The sequence below is a fragment of the Schistocerca nitens genome, chromosome 10 (assembly GCF_023898315.1).
Source record: "Schistocerca nitens isolate TAMUIC-IGC-003100 chromosome 10, iqSchNite1.1, whole genome shotgun sequence".
In the NCBI taxonomy this organism is placed as follows: Eukaryota; Metazoa; Arthropoda; class Insecta; order Orthoptera; family Acrididae; genus Schistocerca; species Schistocerca nitens.
This window is the reverse complement of record NC_064623.1, coordinates 173,546,409-173,567,078: the sequence shown is the minus strand read 5'-3', so window position 1 is coordinate 173,567,078 and position 20,670 is coordinate 173,546,409. Positions and strand designations below refer to the sequence as shown.

Below are 20,670 nucleotides of genomic sequence, written 5' to 3'. Positions count from 1 at the left end.
TTGGGGATCTGCAGTGGCTCCATAAGGGGGCCACTGTGAAACATGGCTCCAAGCTGAGTACTGGGCTGTCAAATCCCATGGTGTGATCACCACTGGGGTATCGGGGATCTGCAGTAGCTCCATAAGGGGGCCACCGTGAAATGTGGCTACAAGCTTAGTACTCGGCTGTCTAAATCCCATGGCGTGATCACCACTGGGGTATCGGGGATCTGCAGTAGCTCCATCAGGGGGCCACCATGAAATGTGGCTCCAAGCTGAGTACTGGGCTGTCTAAACCCCATGGCATGATCACCACTGGGGTATTGGGGATCTGCAGTGGCTCCATAAGGGGGCCACTGTGAAACATGGCTCCAAGCTGAGTACTGGGCTGTCAAATCCCATGGTGTGATCACCACTGGGGTATCGGGGATCTGCAGTAGCTCCATAAGGGGGCCACCGTGAAATGTGGCTACAAGCTTAGTACTCGGCTGTCTAAACCCCATGGCATGATCACCACTGGGGTATTGGGGATCTGCAGTGGCTCCATAAGGGGGCCACTGTGAAACATGGCTCCAAGCTGAGTACTGGGCTGTCAAATCCCATGGTGTGATCACCATTGGGGTATCGGGGATCTGCAGTAGCTCCATAAGGGGGGCAATGTGAAAAATGGCTCCAAGCTGAGTACTGGTCTCTCTAAATCCCATGGCGTGATCACCACTGGGGTATCGGGGATCTGCAGTAGCTCCATCAGGGGGCCACCGTGAAATGTGGCTCCAAGCTGAGTACTGGGCTGTCTAAACCCCATGGCATGATCACCACTGGGGTATTGGGGATCTGCAGTGGCTCCATAAGGGGGCCACTGTGAAACATGGCTCCAAGCTGAGTACTGGGCTGTCAAATCCCATGGTGTGATCACCACTGGGGTATCGGGGATCTGCAGTAGCTCCATAAGGGGGCCACCGTGAAATGTGGCTACAAGCTTAGTACTCGGCTGTCTAAACCCCATGGCATGATCACCACTGGGGTATTGGGGATCTGCAGTGGCTCCATAAGGGGGCCACTGTGAAACATGGCTCCAAGCTGAGTACTGGGCTGTCAAATCCCATGGTGTGATCACCATTGGGGTATCGGGGATCTGCAGTAGCTCCGTAAGGGGGGCAATGTGAAAAATGGCTCCAAGCTGAGTACTGGTCTCTCTAAATCCCATGGCGTGATCACCACTGGGGTATCGGGGATCTGCAGTAGCTCCATCAGGGGGCCACCGTGAAATGTGGCTCCAAGCTGAGTACTGGGCTGTCTAAACCCCATGGCATGATCACCACTGGGGTATTGGGGATCTGCAGTGGCTCCATAAGGGGGCCACTGTGAAACATGGCTCCAAGCTGAGTACTGGGCTGTCAAATCCCATGGTGTGATCACCATTGGGGTATCGGGGATCTGCAGTAGCTCCGTAAGGGGAGCAATGTGAAAAATGGCTCCAAGCTGAGTACTGGTCTCTCTAAATCCCATGGCGTGATCACCACTGGGGTATCGGGGATCTGCAGTAGCTCCATCAGGGGGCCACCGTGAAATGTGGCTCCAAGCTGAGTACTGGGCTGTCTAAACCCCATGGCATGATCACCACTGGGGTATTGGGGATCTGCAGTGGCTCCATAAGGGGGCCACTGTGAAACATGGCTCCAAGCTGAGTACTGGGCTGTCAAATCCCATGGTGTGATCACCATTGGGGTATCGGGGATCTGCAGTAGCTCCGTAAGGGGGGCAATGTGAAAAATGGCTCCAAGCTGAGTACTGGTCTCTCTAAATCCCATGGCGTGATCACCACTGGGGTATCGGGGATCTGCAGTAGCTCCATCAGGGGGCCACCGTGAAATGTGGCTCCAAGCTGAGTACTGGGCTGTCTAAACCCCATGGCATGATCACCACTGGGGTATTGGGGATCTGCAGTGGCTCCATAAGGGGGCCACTGTGAAACATGGCTCCAAGCTGAGTACTGGGCTGTCAAATCCCATGGTGTGATCACCATTGGGGTATCGGGGATCTGCAGTAGCTCCATAAGGGGGGCAATGTGAAAAATGGCTCCAAGCTGAGTACTGGTCTCTCTAAATCCCATGGCGTGATCACCATTGGGGTATCGGGGATCTGCAGTAGCTCCATAAGGGGGGCAATGTGAAAAATGGCTCCAAGCTGAGTACTGGTCTCTCTAAATCCCATGGCGTGATCACCACTGGGGTATCGGGGATCTGCAGTAGCTCCATAAGGGGGCCACCGTGAAATGTGGCTACAAGCTTAGTACTCGGCTGTCTAAATCCCATGGCGTGATCACCACTGGGGTATCGGGGATCTGCAGTAGCTCCATCAGGGGGCCACCGTGAAATGTGGCTCCAAGCTGAGTACTCGGCTGTCTAAACCCCATGGCATGATCACCACTGGGGTATTGGGGATCTGCAGTGGCTCCATAAGGGGGCCACTGTGAAACATGGCTCCAAGCTGAGTACTGGGCTGTCAAATCCCATGGTGTGATCACCATTGGGGTATCGGGGATCTGCAGTAGCTCCGTAAGGGGGGCAATGTGAAAAATGGCTCCAAGCTGAGTACTGGTCTCTCTAAATCCCATGGCGTGATCACCACTGGGGTATCGGGGATCTGCAGTAGCTCCATCAGGGGGCCACCGTGAAATGTGGCTCCAAGCTGAGTACTGGGCTGTCTAAACCCCATGGCATGATCACCACTGGGGTATTGGGGATCTGCAGTGGCTCCATAAGGGGGCCACTGTGAAACATGGCTCCAAGCTGAGTACTGGGCTGTCAAATCCCATGGTGTGATCACCACTGGGGTATCGGGGATCTGCAGTAGCTCCATAAGGGGGCCACCGTGAAATGTGGCTACAAGCTTAGTACTCGGCTGTCTAAACCCCATGGCATGATCACCACTGGGGTATTGGGGATCTGCAGTGGCTCCATAAGGGGGCCACTGTGAAACATGGCTCCAAGCTGAGTACTGGGCTGTCAAATCCCATGGTGTGATCACCATTGGGGTATCGGGGATCTGCAGTAGCTCCATAAGGGGGCCACCGTGAAATGTGGCTACAAGCTGAGTACTGGGCTGTCTAAATCCCATGGCGTGATCACCACTGGGGTATCGGGGATCTGCAGTAGCTCCATAACGGGGCCACCGTGAAATGTGGCTTCAAGCTTAGTACTCGGCTGTCTGAATCCCATGGTGTGATCACCACTGGGGTATCGGGGATCTGCAGTAACTCCATAAGAGGGCCACCATGAAATGTGGTTTTAAGCTGAGTACTGGGCTGTCTAAATCCAATGGGGTGATCACCAGTGGGGTATCAGGGATCTGCAGTAGCTCGTTAAGGGGGCCACCATGAAACGTATCTTCAAGCTGAGTACTGGGATATCTAAATCCCAGTATCGGGGATCTACAGTCGCTCCATGAGAGGGCCACTGTGAGATGTGGCTTCAAGCTGAGTACTGGGACATTTAAATCCCATGGCGTGATCACCAGTGGGGTATCAGGGATCTGCAGTAGCTCCATCATAAAACGTGGCTTCAAGCTGAGTACTGCGCTGTCTAAATCCCATGGCATGATCATCAGTGGGGTATCGGGGATTTGCAGTAGCTCTGTAAGGGGGCCACCGTGAAACATAGCTTCAAGCCGAGTACTGGGCTGTCTGAATCCCATTGTGTGACAACTAATGGTGTCATGCTGATCTATATTAGCTCAATAACGGCACCACCATGAACCGAGGCTTCAAGCTGACGACTTCGCAAAATGACCTGTTAGATGGAATGCTTTAAAACCCAGACAGTAGGCAGCCAAATGATGCAGCTTTGCAGGGAGACCACCAGAAAGCAATGCATCAGGTACACATGTATATATGTATATCTCGTGAACACCAGTGGGGTGGATATCAACTGGAACAGTCCACTATGGAAACCAACGAAATTGTAGTTAAGTATGTATTGACCCATCCATGGGATAGAATCTGACCACGAGTAGGCTGTCTGCCGCTTTTGGTATGCTGTGCGGCGACTTTCAGGGTGTGAGGTTACCAGATGTCAAACTGACCTGTAAAGTGATATGGACTGCAGTCAAGTGAGGAGTCAGCCACACGATTCAACACTGCAGGGACACTACCAGGAAGCAATACTTCAGGCTCATACCACTGTATATGTGCGAACACCACAGGGTTGGATAGCAGCTGTTACAGCCCAGTATGGCGACTACCGAATTTTTTCTCAAATGTATACCAGCCCTGCCTGTGAGACACGATTTGGCTGTGGGCAGACTGCCTGTTATGTTCCAGTATACTGTATGGTGATTTTCAGGCATGACTTGTCCAGATTTGATATGGTTTTAACTCTGGTGAGGAGGCAGGCAAACGACGCTACTCTGCATGGAGGCTGCCAGAGAAGAATGCTTCAGGTTCATGCTAGCCTACGTAAGTTATGTGTTGTAAACACTGCCGAGATGTGTAGCAACTGCTGCAGTAGAGACTGACAACAACCGAATTTGTCCTCACTAAATGTACTGACCCACCTAGAAGACATGATATGACCTTGGGTAGGCTAACTGTCATCTGCTGGTGCATTGCATGGAGATTTCCAAGGAGTGAGGTGTCTACGTCAGAAACTTCCTTGTTACATGGTACCGTTTGAACTCCTATAAGGAAGTAGGCACTTCGATGCAGCTCTGCAAGGAAACAGCAGGGAAGCAATAGCAGCTGCCGTAGGCTGGTTCACAGACATCAAAAATTTTCCTGAACATCCGCCTACTGTACATGAACTGGCCTAAAGTAGGCTGCTAAGCAGTTGCTTCTGCAGTGTGTAGTTACGTCCAGGATGTGAAATGTCTATATCACCAAAGGATTTATTACATAATATTGGTGAATAATTGGAAGCCAATGCTGTACAATCGCAATAAAGTCATGAGATGTTCAACTGACTCTTTTATTAGGACATGTTATGCGTTTTGGGATTACACCAATCTTCAGACATCACAAACTTCAACTCCTTCCTAACCAACCAGGCGTACAGCCTTGACAACGTACATGCTCTTCTTCAAGACTGATTGTGTTGTAGTTATAGTCATATGTTATTGGACACTTTCTTTGAGTTGTCAAGACTGTGCGCCTGGTTGGTTATGAAGGAGTTGAAGTTTGTGATGTCTGAAGATGGGTATAATCCCAAAACGCGTAACATGTTCTAACAAAAGAGCCAATTGAACATCTCGTGACTTTATTGCGATTGTACAACGTTGGTTGTCAATTACTAACATAAAAATGATCACAGGCCTCAGACGGGATTTGATATTGGTGAATGCCAGTGAGGAGGCAGGCAGATGATACAACTCCGCAAGGACACTGCCTTGAAGCAGTGCTTCAGGTTTTTTTCTATTCTATATTCTTACATCTCGTTAACATCACCGGGGTGCGTAGCAAGCAGTCTAGGGACCGTAGAGTTAGTCCTAAATGTATGCCCTGGCCTGCCAACAAGACACGTGGGTATCTTAACTGTCTTTCTCTCTCTCTCTCTCTCTATTACGTAACTTCTGCATCACTTCTTGAACAAATACTGTGAATTGTCACACACTTCTGACAGAAGTCGATTTAGGTCCTAGAGACTTGCATTCTGTGGTTCTGTGTGGAACTACAGAATGTTTTAAAACCTAACATAACATCAATTTACAGCCGCATACCAACCAAAGAAACAATAACTCTGAAAGCCATCTGACGTAGATAAACGTTATCCCACAAACACAGACCAAGAACTCTCAACATTTTGAAAGTAATCACAGGACGAGCAAGTTGTTTTGGCTAACATCTTCCTCAGTCACCTTGAAAACAAAATATTTGAATAAATAATAAAGCAAAAATGGTACGAAGTAACATCTGTGTGCTAGTACTGCTCTGGTGATGAGATATTTCGCTAGACAAACGAGAAACATGACCATATACTACATTTACACAGACCCATCAATACAGTGTCCCAAAAATCCACTTCAGACCTGAAACTGCAGCAGCCACAAAAGATAAATTTTCTAGACATCACAATAGAAAGCAACAAGCACAAATACTGGTTCTCAACATACAGAAAACTACGTCAACCAATGCACTTATTCACAAAAGGTCAAACCACCTTACAGTCTACAATAAGGGCAACACAGATTCCCCCTACAAATGCTGGGCGGAACTGCAGCGGGCAACGACAGCTGTGCACAAGAACTAAACATAATCAGACAGATTGCCAGAGAAAATGTCTGCAAAATAAACGCTATTGACAAATGAACTGTAAAATAAAAACTCAACAAAAGGTGCACAACTGAGTCACAGCAGAATATACCACTAACAATCACACCATTGAGAACATACAAATCGCACAAGATAAAGAAACCACAAAGAACAGGAAAACATGGCACACACTGACATTTGACAACAAAATAACGTACAGAATAGGAAATACTATGGGAAAAGAAGGTATAGATGTAGCATATACACTCCTGGAAATGGAAAAAAGAACACATTGACACCGGTGTGTCAGACCCACCATACTTGCTCCGGACACTGCGAGAGGGCTGTACAAGCAATGATCACACGCACGGCACAGCGGACACACCAGGAACCGCGGTGTTGGCCGTCAATGGCGCTAGCTGCGCAGCATTTGTGCACCGCCGCCGTCAGTGTCAGCCAGTTTGCCGTGGCATACGGAGCTCCATCGCAGTCTTTAACACTGGTAGCATGCCGCGACAGCGTGGACGTGAACCGTATGTGCAGTTGACGGACTTTGAGCGAGGGCGTATAGTGGGCATGCGGGAGGCCGGGTGGACGTACCGCCGAATTGCTCAACACGTGGGGCGTGAGGTCTCCACAGTACATCGATGTTGTCGCCAGTGGTCGGCGGAAGGTGCACGTGCCCGTCGACCTGGGACCGGACCGCAGCGACGCACGGATGCACGCCAAGACCGTAGGATCCTACGCAGTGCCGTAGGGGACCGCACCGCCACTTCCCAGCAAATTAGGGACACTGTTGCTCCTGGGGTATCGGCGAGGACCATTCGCAACCGTCTCCATGAAGCTGGGCTACGGTCCCGCACACCGTTAGGCCGTCTTCCGCTCACGCCCCAACATCGTGCAGCCCGCCTCCAGTGGTGTCGCGACAGGCGTGAATGGAGGGACGAATGGAGACGTGTCGTCTTCAACGATGAGAGTCGCTTCTGCCTCGGTGCCAATGATGGTCGTATGCGTGTTTGGCGCCGTGCAGGTGAGCGCCACAATCAGGTCTGCATACGACCGAGGCACACAGGGCCAACACCCGGCATCATGGTGTGGGGAGCGATCTCCTACACTGGCCGTACACCACCGGTGATCGTCGAGGGGACACTGAATAGTGCACGGTACATCCAAACCGTCATCGAACCCATCGTTCTACCATTCCTAGACCGGCAAGGGAACTTGCTGTTCCAACAGGACAATGCACGTCCGCATGTATCCCGTGCCACCCAACGTGCTCTAGAAGGTGTAAGTCAACTACCCTGGCCAGCAAGATCTCCGGATCTGTCCCCCATTGAGCATGTTTGGGACTGGATGAAGCGTCGTCTCACGCGGTCTGCACGTCCAGCACGAACGCTGGTCCAACTGAGGCGCCAGGTGGAAATGGCATGGCAAGCCGTTCCACAGGACTAGATCCAGCATCTCTACGATCGTCTCCATGGGAGAATAGCAGCCTGCATTGCTGCGAAAGGTGGATATACACTGTACTAGTGCCGACATTGTGCATGCTCTGTTGCCTGTGTCTATGTGCCTGTGGTTCTGTCGGTGTGATAATGTGATGTATCTGACCCCAGGAATGTGTCAATAAAGTTTCCCCTTCCTGGGACAATGAATTCACGGTGTTCTTATTTCAATTTCCAGGAGTGTAGAACAACACGCTGCAGAAAAGATTAAAATACCTAATAACATCATAGATTAATTTAACAAAGCTGGTATACCTATATAAGCAACGGCTTTGCCGCAGTGGATACACCGGTTCCCGTGAGCGCTGTCGGGCTTGGTCAGCACTTGGGTGGGTGACCATCCAGGCCGCCATGCGCTGTTGCCATTTTTCGGGGTGCACTCAGCCTCGTGATGCCAATTGAGGAGCTACTCGTCCGAATAGTGGCGGCTCCGGTCACAGAAAACCATCGTAACGACCAGGAGAGTGGTGTGCTGACCCCACGTCCCTCCTATCCGCATCCTCCACCGAGGATGACACGGCGGTCGGATGGTTCCGGCAGGCCACTCGTGGCCTGAAGACGGAGTGCTTTTTTTGGTATACCTATATACCAGCTAAACTGCAAAGACTGTTTTTCAGTATACATCGGACAGACATGTCGAAATTTCAGGATACCATACGTGGAACATTTAAGAGCAGTGAAAAGTGACAGCACAGACCTGCAATTGTACTAAAACACAGTTACCAACTGTGCGATTTTTTTATGAATGGAACAAAAAGCTGCCAGACGTGGCAAAAAAGTCATCAATAACCAAACAGTACTCTGCAATAAAAATCTATTGAACACTCTAAATTAACTACCAAGCAAGACGAAATAAAATACACACACATACAAAGGGAGAGAGTGTGTGTGTGTGTGTGTGAGAGAGAGAGAGAGAGAGAGAGAGAGAATGAAAACAAACGGAACAAACTGAAATGATAACAAAACAATGAGACCAGCGACAGACAAAAGTGCACGAAAAATGTAATCCATGCAATAAATCGCGTGACACAAACTGTGCTCAAAATTGCAATGTGGTAACATCTTTTATCGATATGATGTGAAGCAAGTCAGAAAATGATGAACTGTTTCTTTTTTATGATATCCATTTCATACAACTATGTTTAATGTTGTTTATTAACCATCAATTCTGTGAGCTAAAGTGGAGGCATGTTTGATAAAGATCCATGATTATTAAATAATGTACTGTGCGGTCTCAGAGTCTGTTGATGGCCGACATGTAGTCGTGGTAATGAAGCTCTGAACGGTGTGAAATCGATGGCAATTAATAAACAACATTAAACAGAGGTGTGTGAGATGAATATCATAATAATGAGATTAAGTAGTTTACTGCTGTCCTCGAAAAGTCTACAGGGTGTTACAAAAAGGTACGGCCAAACTTTCAGGAAACATCCCTCACACCCAAATAAAGAAAAGATGTTATGTGTACATGTGTCGGGAAACGCTTAATTTCCATATTGGAGCTCATTTTAGGTTCGTCAGTATGTACTGTACTTCCTCGATTCACCGCCAGTTGGCCCAATTGAAGGAAGGTAATGTTGACTTCGGTGCTTGTGTTGACATACGACTCATTGCTCTACAGTACTAGCATCAAGCACATCAGTACGTAGCATCAACAGGTTAGTGTTCATCACGAACGTCGTTTTGCAGTCAGTGCAATGTTTACAATTGCGGAGTTGGCATATGCCCATTTGATGTATGGATTAGCACGGGGCAATAGCCGTGGCGCGGTACGTTTGTATCGAGTCACATTTCCAGAACGAAGGTGTCCCGACAGGAAGACGTTCGAAGCAATTGATCGGCGTCTTAGGGAGCACGGAACATTCCAGCCTATTACTTGCGACTGGGGAAGACCTAGAACGACGAGGACACCTGCAGTGGACGAGGCAATTCTTCGTGCAGTTGACGATAACCCTAATGTCAGCGTCAGAGAAGTTGCTGCTGTACAAGGTAACGTTGACCACGTCACTGTATGGAGAGTGCTACGGGAGAACCAGTTGTTTCCGTACCATGTACAGCGTGTGCAGGCACTATCAGCAGTTGATTGGCCTCCACGGGTACACCTCTGCGAATGGCTCATCCAACAATGTGTCGATCCTCATTTCAGTGCAAATGTTCTCTTTACGGATGAGGCTTCATTCCAACGTGATCAAATTGTAAATTTCCACAATCAACGTGTGTGGGCTGACGAGAATCCGCACGCAATTGTGCAATCACGTCATCAACACTGATTTTCTGTGAACGTTTGGGCAGGCATTGTTGGTGATGTCTTGATTGGGCCCCATGTTCTTCCACCTACGCTCAATGGAGCACGTTATCATTATTTCATACGGGATACTCTACCTGTGCTGCTAGAACATGTTCCTTTACAAGTACGACACAACATGTGGTTCATGCACGATGGAGCTCCTGCACATTTGAGTCGAAGTGTTCGTACGCTTCTCAACAACAGATTCTGTGACCGATGGAATGGTAGAGACGGACTAGTTCCATGGCCACCACGCTCTCCTGACCTCAAACCTCTTGACTTTCATTTATGGGGGCATTTGAAAGCTCTTGTCTACGCAACCTCGGTACCAAATGTAGAGACTCTTCGTGCTCCTATTGTGGACGGCTGAGATACAATACGCCATTCTCCAGGGTTGCATCAGCGCATCAGGGATTCCATGCGACGGAGGGTGGATGCTTGTATCCTCGCTAACGGAGGACATTTTGAACATTTCCTGTAACAAAGTGTTTGAAGTCACGCTGGTACGTTCTGTTGGTGTGTGTTTCCATTGCATGATTAATGTGATATGAAGAGAAGTAATAAAATGAGCTCTAACATGGAAAGTAAGCGTTTCCGGACACATGTCCACATAACATATTTTCTTTCTTTGTGTGTGAGGAATGTTTCCTGAAAGTTTGGCCGTACCTTTTTGTAACACCCTGTATAACAGCGGACGTCCCAAATTTTTTCATGCAACATGAAAGGTGTTAACAACAGCTTGTAGTCATCGTGTCATTCATGTACACACTATGTTGGTCCATTTTCGGTTACTTTGAATCCAAATATCAATAAACTTTGTTGCCCATTTAGTCAGAATGGGATGATTTGTTGATGGTGACATCAGGGTACTTTTGGTTGTGAGCCAGAGAGTGCTGTCAGATGTGGTGTTCCAGCAGCTGCTGAAGGAGGACGCCACAGGCCTCTTCTCACAGCGGGTCGCAGAATCCCTGGGTCTGCAGACGGCGTGCCAGGTTCGCTACTGCGACTACACCGCGGAGGACACTGGTGAGATCGTCTTCCACACGCCGCAGCCGCACGACTGCCTCAAGATCATGGTAAAGGTGCTCGACTAAATTCCACAGGCTGGTTGTACCAACACTGCTTTCGCAAACTAAAGTGCCACGATCCCAATCACCCCTTCGGACAAACAGATTCCTCCCGAACCGTTAACCAGTACCAACACCTTTTGACCACATCGATACAAGGTCAGTGAGAGATGTTCGATGCTGTTTCTCAAATCATCTCTGGACCAGCATGACATATTGGAGGTCAGCAGCTATTCAGCTTGTAGCATTATTGCTGAAGCTGACCATAAAACGAGCTTTCACAACAGCCACTGCTCGAGATAAGTGTATTGAGCCTCACAGTGTAGCTGAATCCTAATGGTGCCACACTGGTAAGAGGCAGTCGAACACGTAGCCATCTCCGCTGCTGTACTGTCGCGTGGGACCATCTCTAGCTTTGATTTCATCTGCTCATCTTTCCTTCTGGTATGCCATTACGTTTCTCTCAGAGGTGAAAAGTGACGATCCTCAGCTTCAGAGACCAAACACTGTTTAGTTGGCCATCACCCAAATTCTCTAAAACAATGCAGATATTGACAAGAAGACTGTACAGAACATCACTGTTCCAACCCTGACCTTATACATCTCACAAATATTAATTAACCTACGAAGAATCAGTCAGCTAAATACATTCCTTCTTTCAGCATGAGAGTGTCCAGTTAACATCTCTTTTCAACGCAATGACAGTAATCGTTGAACTGTCTCTTATAACATACCAACCAAGATACATAATTCCAGTCCATTAGTGTCTGAATAAAGTGGAGCTCTTTCTCTTGTGGCCTCCAAGACTACTATTCCTTGATCGTCCCTTGAATCACGGAAAATTCCATCCCCTTTCGTCTCCAATCCAGGTTTTACCAAAAGTCCCTTAACTGCAGCTATTATGAACAGCTTAAAGTCAACACTGATACAGCAACAGCTCACATACATTTGCAATATATTTTGTTTTCATTCACACATAGTAAACAGCCAAAATTGAAGCGAAATTCATGTATAACCATTGCAGCGCAATAGAAAACACGTACATATGATGCTAAAGGACACTCACTGCACACAATGATCAAGCGACAACAACCAGGAAGAAAGTGCGCCTTCACGTAACGTTTCGTTGATAGAAACATTTATTCTAGTGGTGCCGCACAGCCGAGACCTTGTTTCCGTCCTCGCCAATCTCAACTCCAAAGACCACTGGAACAGCCCTCTGAGCAGGGACCAAACCTTCATTTTCTCACTGGAGCTCCTCTTTCTCGCTCAAATTAATATTTCGGACAACGAACAAGTTTAACCTGCAACCTGAAGAAACAACTGAAACGCTGTACTGACTTCATACATCCCATAATCGCAAAATTAGTTGTATGCGAGGTTTCGGTTGTTTGTTCCACCGCTTTCCTTGTCATACTTCTGTTAAAGACGGCCAGGCCCTAGCGAACTCCTTCAGATCTAGAGATTAATTTATCACAATATGGATCGTCGAAATTGTGATTGGCACCCCGCTCTCAACAAAACGCTCGAGCCCTACTTTTCTGTCAGCTTCCAATCCAGCGCTCTCTGGTACAGTGCAGTGAAGACGGTCGTCGCCAGTGTTTTGGAGCTGACTGGTGGAGCTGCACCCTACTCAGGGTTGAGCCCCAGCCAGTACCGTCGTCTGTCGCCTGTAACCAAAGCGTTGACCGGTGCAACGTCGGGCCACAGCCTTCGGGATCAGGGACGAATGCCATCAGAACCATCAGCTAAGGCACCCCCAGCTGGTGAGACACTCACAGAACATCCTTCGTCCGAGACATGAATCGCCTGATGTCGATGCAAACACCGGTGACCCGGGCAAATGTCCTGCGCATCCCCTCTGCTGCTTTCCTCTAGTCTCCTGCGACAATGTCCCACCTCAAAGCGAGCCATTAGTGAAGACGCTCCACACTAGAGTCGGTATTTTCGGAACTTTATTCGAACTGGAAAACCTATTGGAAACACAAGTTTCAGGGTGCCAAATTTGTGAAGCTGGAAACTCCTCAAAAAGCAATGACACCATTTTCATGGGAGACAATACAGTCCAGATATTTCAAAATTCAGTCAGCTTGCGACGAACATTCACTTATGATACAGGTCTTGAATTAAACTCCTTATTTCTTTCCACAGGACATTATTTCACTGAACGTAACCTCTGAAGGAACTGAGCGGTACATCACGTTTCACCTGTCACATCAATTTAAGTCATCGTAGCTTGATAAAAAAAAAATCACTGCCATCACACACTGAATAAACAATATTTGTAGAGTACTTATTGAGGAGTTCCAAAGACAGTCCACGAAATTAACGGAGGGGTCCCAGTAACGTAGACAGAACGCAGTACATTACTCACGTGTCCTTAACCGTGGTGAACCGGATACCTGATAATTACCTTTCATCTGTCCTGTTGAGTCCACTCTTCACCAACCGCCATCAGCACCTAGTCCACCACCTGCTGTGACTGTGGCCATACTACCGAGAACAGGTCATTGCGAAGTAAATGTGTGGTGCAATATTTTGTAAATTAGCTAGAATATCTCTTATTTTATTACATCAGCATACTTTTAACAAGTGAAAAAACGTAACCACATATATAAAGAAAAAAAACTGTTTATTATTTTTGACTTCGGTTGAAATGCACTTTCGTATGTTATCAGAAGAGTACAGAGTACTCTTCTATTGCTTCTAAAACGTATCACTTCTGTGACGTTACGAGTCTACAAGTGAACAGTTTACTATTGGACCTACAGACATTTTGATCGAAAATATTTCCCATTATGTCATTAATGGATACGTCGATGTGATGAAAGTTTGTCCCGCCTCTACAATAATCCCACCACAACCTCCTGCAAGCAGACTAGACACTATGAAGTTCTGCCCCCTAACATTAGAGTACATACTTAAACAACTCAACAATCCTACAGTTCTCTGCGTGTCTGTCACATTTATGTGATGTGCAAATAATAACGATAGTGTTAATAATTATGGTGATAATAATAAAATAAGTGTTCTTAAGATGGACAGGAAAATTCTTTTAGTAGCTGTGCTGCAGAGTTTGAATTTTAAACACTGTGCTGCAACATACTGTAAATTTGTACATAGTAGATGTAAATGTAATGTGCATTATATAGCCGTTAAGAGTAGTTGTAACTAAAGTAGTCCTGGGTCAGTAGGTTAGGTACTGTCCGCAATGGGACATTCAATGTCTGTTCTGTAGTCGTTAGGAAGCACCTCCTCACCAGAACTGTACAATAGCTGTGGCGGAGACTGTGGAACTCTGGTAGGTAGACCAGCCCTAATTACTTCCGGTAGAGATTAATTAAAATAGCTTTCTAGGTGTTGACGATGGGCATGGACAACTTCAAGAACATGGAGGGTGTTGCAGAGCTGGCAACAGTGCTTGCTACTACTTGCTGTGTCGACAAGCGCTGTTGCCAGTTGTTGTGCAATACTTCCGTTGTTGCAGTATTCTCAAGGTTCCACTGGCCTCCAATGATGTGGTAACATTACAAGCATGAGTGACAAATGGTTCATTCTCCACCCATCCTGCTCGAGTATCTACTGCATCTTTGAATCAGTATTTATTTATTTAACTTGACTGTAGTATTTAAAGACTTTCGTCAGTTTTAGTATTCTTTCACTTCCGTTCCTCTCCGTGTGCCAGAAGGGCATCTCAAAACTTTTTGGTGAAGTTTACATCCTCGTTCACTGTTTTTTCCGTTTTCCTTTCTTCAAGACCTACAACTCTGTCTGTCATTCTTTCCCCACTACTTCCGTGGACATTCCTCAGCCCCCGCCACGTAGAACATTGTACAGTTCTGAGGCAGGAGGAATTATTGTGCAAGCAAATTAACAATTCAACCTGGAGACTGAAACTTTCTTCTGGGTAGTATTGACAATATAGGGACCACCCAATGAATAGTACTTTCACTGTAACCATTACATGATATGGTACTATTTGACAAAATTGACCTTCTGTACACTATCATGCTAATTGATTTAATTTATTGTGTACGAATAATTTAATTGTTGAGTATCAAGCGTAGTGCTGTAAACTAAATGTAACTCAGTAGCAACAATGGGAGGAATTAGCTCGTATAGTACAAATAGTGATGTGCAGTGATCACTAGCTGCCCCTGCAATTAACAGTGGGTTGGCAACTCTGTGATCGCTGCTCAGTGGCTAGCTGGCCAGTTAATAGTACCTGTTAGTAGTGTACGCCTTGTTTCCGTGGTTCAGGACTGTGCGAATTTGCCGTTTAATGACGACAAAGTATAATTAAGAAACTGCACCAACAGAATTCCATTCTCTTCAGTGATTATGAAACCAGACTCTCTTGGCAGAGCAACCTAGAAAGAGTAGACACCCACAAAATGCCATCCACACTAGTTGCAGAATCCTATTAGAATACCATCTCGTGAGTGTGGTGTGCGTTGATGTATGTTTAACTCCCACAGTACTTAGAACAGGCTCCATGAATTTCCCTTGAATGTTCAACAGCCTGTGGCATCTGGTCATAAGGTTACAGCTTTCCAAAGTTTAACTCCGAGAACTCCCTAACAATAATGATTGGTCGTTCACATACTGCTTGCATATCTTTGTAACTGTGAAAGACTCGCTATGCAATGAGCATCATCCAACTACGGTTTGGCCCACACAGAATATATTCCGTACGTGCGTAGAGAGAGTATGTGATAGTATTGTGAAGTCATTAACTGTCATACTCAAAATATATTCCATGAAGCTGGCCAGTGACTAATATACAGCAGATGGTCTTTTTCAGTGATTCAAATGGCTCTTTCGCAAAGCATTATTGTTGAGCACTGGCTTGTCACTATCGTTAGCCTATAAGGATGATACGTCGGTTCACTGGACACTATGCAGTACACTTTCTTACTGTTCAAGTCTGGAGGCAACATTTAGTGCACCAATGTATTTACCTTCTTTGAAGCGTTTCCACCCTAGTGAGATACAGATGGAGAACGCTCACTTTCAGTGACCAGTCCGCCCCAATAGCTGAATGGAAAAAAAAAATTGTCAGCGCGTTGGAATGCCACGCACGAGGGCCCGGGTTCGATTCCCGGCTGCGGCGGGAGATTTTTCTCCCCTCAGGGGCTGGGTATTGTGTTGTCCTCATCATGATTTCATCCCCATTATCGTCTCACAAGTCGCCCAATGTGGCGTCGCACTCAATAAAACCTGCACTTGGCGGCCGAACTTCCCGACTTGGAACTCACTGCCACTGACGCCATACGGTCATTTCCATTTCAGTGACCACCTAAAGAGGCGTTGCCACATCTCTGTGCAGGGGACTACGTAGACGCGCTGCATCACTAAAGACGCACTCTGTTGCAGCATCCCTAACCTGGCGAAACAGGGGTGGCTAAAAACTTCGGCTTCAAAATGCTGGATGTTGTTTTCAACACTGACTCGTCTGTATGTACGAGTTTGGCATCAGTACCGCCGCTTCCGTGGCATCCCTGCCCTGACACAACAGTGCTGTAGAGAAGCGTTAAACAGCAATGTGCAAATCTAGAGGACCACACGAAGGGGACAGTTACAGGCGTGTGTCACTTGAAGCAGTGAAGAATCCCCTTATACTCCTTTGAGTATACTCCTGGCCGCTACTGTGCGAACCTTGTAGGCTACAATAATGTCGAAAATAGGATGACTGCTGTGGATTCCACGTGTGCAGATATTCTCACGTTCCTCATGGAAACTTTCCAGTGGTTCCTTGGCGAAAACCTGTTGACCGAGAATCTCACTTCAAAAGTTTGCTCTACGCGAAAGACTGCAAGCCGTCAACGTTAATTTCCGCTGTAGCTATATACAAAACCTGCACGAAACATTTTTCCAAGCAACCAAATGCAGCACACATCAGTTGCAGGTGAAAGGGGTGACTGCAGGCCGATGATCGAGTTTCTTGTGTCCATACCGTGGCGCGTTAAAGGAAACGTGGTGCTGGACCAGCGGAGTCACACATTACAAAGTAGTACCGTTTGTGTGCTGGTTGTCCCAAAACTTTGCTCCCTCCTTAAGACGATTTTACAGTTACGCGTTAGAGAGAACAAGAAAAACGACTCTAATTTGCCACAATCAGAAGCGTCCCTAGTGTTTACTCTCTAGTAGGTTGCTCTGCCAAAGAATTACCACAAATAACACATTTTGTGTCAATTTATAATGACAATCATTATTACTACTTGGGTGAAGTTCACAGAGTCCTCCACGTCCGTTAAAATATGATTTTTTAGGTTTAGCTGAGAAATGTTAAAAATAGTGCGATGTACTGAGTATGCTCAAATATGTTACACTTTATTAGCGGGCGAGAAAATTACATCACAAATGTGCTGTTTTTTGGCCCAATTTGGAACTAAGTTTTGACAAGTAACTAACGGCATACAAGGATACAATTATAAGGAGTCAAAAACATTTAAAAAATAAATGTAGCTCTGTAGGCCCCAAGAATATTTAGTGGGCAATAGTTTTCTTAGAAATATACCACATACTCAGTGAAGGTTAGCTCGGGTGCGTAGTTTTCTTAGATGACAAATGGGATTTGCAAACAATTTAGACATTATCTAAATGAAGTCAGCTCAAGCTTATTAAAATATAGTGATAGTTCGTTGCTGTGCTTGTTGAAAGTTATATCTCGCATACGAAAGACGTAGGTAAAATATAAGAAAAATAGTAATATTAGAGTATTGAATTAGAGGAGAAAATAGTCGTTCTTGTCAATTTAGGAAGATAAACGGCTGAGACTTTTACAGCCTATTTGTAGTTTTTGAGCAATTAGTTTAAGGTACTGGTAATAAATTCACACTGAATACACAGAATGTATCTACCTGAATATTAGATAGTAAGTTGTATTGCGTTGTGTAGAACCTTTTCTCAGCTATGTCTGCTTTCATCGCAATCTGAAGTTTATGGCAATGTCGTAGACAATTTATAATGCAAAGTCTGACACTGGAATTGCATTTAATCGTTTCACATTTTAATAATGTCTCTGCAAATGCTATTTTATAGGATTAGTACGTTAGATGATTTGGAATCGTGTTTCGTATCGCGCATGTGATGTCTGACAGGACCTCCTCGGGTACCTATAATGCTGACAGTTTATCAATCCACCACAAAAATTAAATATATATATATATATATATATATATATATATATATATATATATATATATAGTTTAAAGTATTAAAATTCACACATTAGCTGCAAGCACTTAAATAGTTGTTATGTTTAAACAATCGTCTAGCTCAAAACAAAAATTTAGAAATATTAGACCTACATCAGCTAAGCTGCTGTTAGTCGGCGTAAGAAATGACTTACTTTACACTTCCCTAAAAGTGTTCTGCGTTGATAAAATGGCATTAAAAATTATCTGGTTTTCAGCTTATAAAATCAAGACCACAGGAGTAGCAAGCACAATGCTAATGTTGCAGAATAAGATGTACAAACTAAAAAAATTAAAAATTAAAACCAAAAATTATAGAAAGTAGACTGCTGCCTCCAGGGGATAAGGATGAAATTACGTGGGTTGTATAATTCATACACAGAGCATTGTTAAGTATATAAACGTTGTTTGTTGATTTCTTGCACTGAATGAAAAGCATAGATCGTATTATTTCAAATGAAGCAAAATAAGAGCTATGTAAATGAGTCGCCATTGAAAAAAATTGTTCGAATCACAGTTGTGTGCGACATCAGTTATCATATCCTCATCACATAGCTGCACTGTGACAATGACCGATCCCATATAAAGACGTCGCTACAACAAAATCGTTCAGAAAGATAAGCATGCTACTTCTAACGACACACTGTGTACTAAAATACCGAAAATAACAACAGAAAATCGACGCTTCTCAAAATTTTCATGTAATTTTATATGAAGTGTGACTACTTCAGATTTCGAATTTTCACTTAGAAACTGAAAGACTCGGATATTCGACCAGCAGAAGACTGACAAAAGAGAAACTTCCTCTACGAACATGTCGGCAGTTAACTGTTACGTCATGGAGCCTAGAATCGCCATCTTGGCCTTCCCTGTGGCGCTGTCTTCAGAATCAGAGCTGATAGGTGTAGAATGCTTAGTTTTCTACTTTTAGTGCTAATCTCACTCGTAACTTGGGACGTATACTTGTGGGTGCATATATCAACAGTTTTTTTTGGCAGGCTGTGCCATAAGGCTGAATTATTTAGTAATGTCGTATGCTGTTTAGTGAGAGTAGAATTACCGATTTGCTAACGAAGCTTTAAATACTCCAGTTTTATGCACTTAGAACCACTGGTGGATATATCTCAGGAATGTGTGTAGATTTGTCCTCTAGTGAATGCATTTGTGTGTGTGTGTGTGTGTGTGTGTGTGTGTGTGTGCGTGTGTCTGTTAGTTACATTTATCTCAATAAATCAAGGCAGCTATTTTAGTGTGTAGTGTAAGCATCAGTGAAGTGAGAGACCACATCCGTGTGATTCTGCAAACGACATTAGCTCACTGAGATGTTACCTGTAACACAAGTCGGCTAAGTTTAAACTTTGTGACTATTTATATTATGGATTACAACATGATTTGAATCTGAGCAATAATTCAGATTTCTCGTTCAGTAGACATCATCCCGCTTCGTTGTTATTGAAAGTGAATTTGCAAACTTAACAATGGTCTGTTACAGTCAATGCATGTGACATTGCCACAGCACAGGTTGTGATACAAACATTATGAAAGATTCAAGTGGATTATCTTAGTCTTGAAAAATGTTATGACATATTGCAACATGTTGTAGCTTGTCATGACATATTAGAACATGTTGTGAGATACTCCAAAATGTTTGCATGTGTTGTGACAAACTGCAAAACGTTGGGACGTGTTGTGATATGTTGCAACGTGCTGTGGCATGTCGTGACATCTTGCAACACATGACGTAAAAGTCACAGAGTGTGGTTCCAGTTCTGATGTGTCAGGTAGCAGATTCTAAACTAACTGATAGTTTTCTGTAGCACAGCCGAGTGCTGTATTTATTGTTCACGCTGATTCTGCTCTGCCCAATGGATCAGAAGTGATGTTAACGGGGTCAACTGCAACCATCATTTCTTTACTGATATATTGTTAGAGCCATGTTTGTTTTCGTGGCTATAGTTAAAAAATACATCTCCTTTGCTGCATTCATTTGTTCCAAAGGCAGAGAGTGTATCATACAGAAAAGAACTTGCAGTCCCAATCTATTTCCTAAGTATGACGAAAATAATTCTTTTCGCCTGTTGTTTGTCCTTCTCAAATTTTCAATTTATACTCATGGTCACTTAATAACCTACACTCAGTCAAGGGATATACATTTGTATATATGTATGTGTTTTTTCCCTCTCTCTCTCTCTCTCTCTCTGTGTGTGTGTGGGCGTGTGTGTACGTGTGTGTGGGCATGCGTGCGTGTGTGCGCGTGTGTGCGCGCGCGCGCGCGCGTGTGTGTGTGTGTGTGTATGTGCGTGTGTGCGTGTGTGTGTGTGTGTGTGTGTGTGTGTGTGTATGTGTGTGTCTGCTCACATGATAAAATGTATGCATGACGATGGCAAAAATT

At 45.4% G+C, this 20,670-nt stretch overlaps 1 protein-coding gene across 2 annotated transcripts in view; it reads left to right on the top strand.

The window, feature by feature from the left end:
* The window catches only part of LOC126210509 (arylalkylamine N-acetyltransferase 1), a 59,841-nt gene that overhangs the window by 7,286 nt on the left and 31,885 nt on the right, over positions 1-20,670 (top strand). The window contains exon 3 of one of the 2 annotated variants that reach the window (XM_049939756.1): positions 10,930-11,088. In XM_049939756.1, coding sequence (XP_049795713.1) covers positions 10,930-11,088 — 159 coding nt within the window. Of the gene's footprint in view, positions 1-10,929; positions 11,107-20,670 lie in introns of those variants that run through there. The other variant, XM_049939755.1, reaches the window with a different exon arrangement.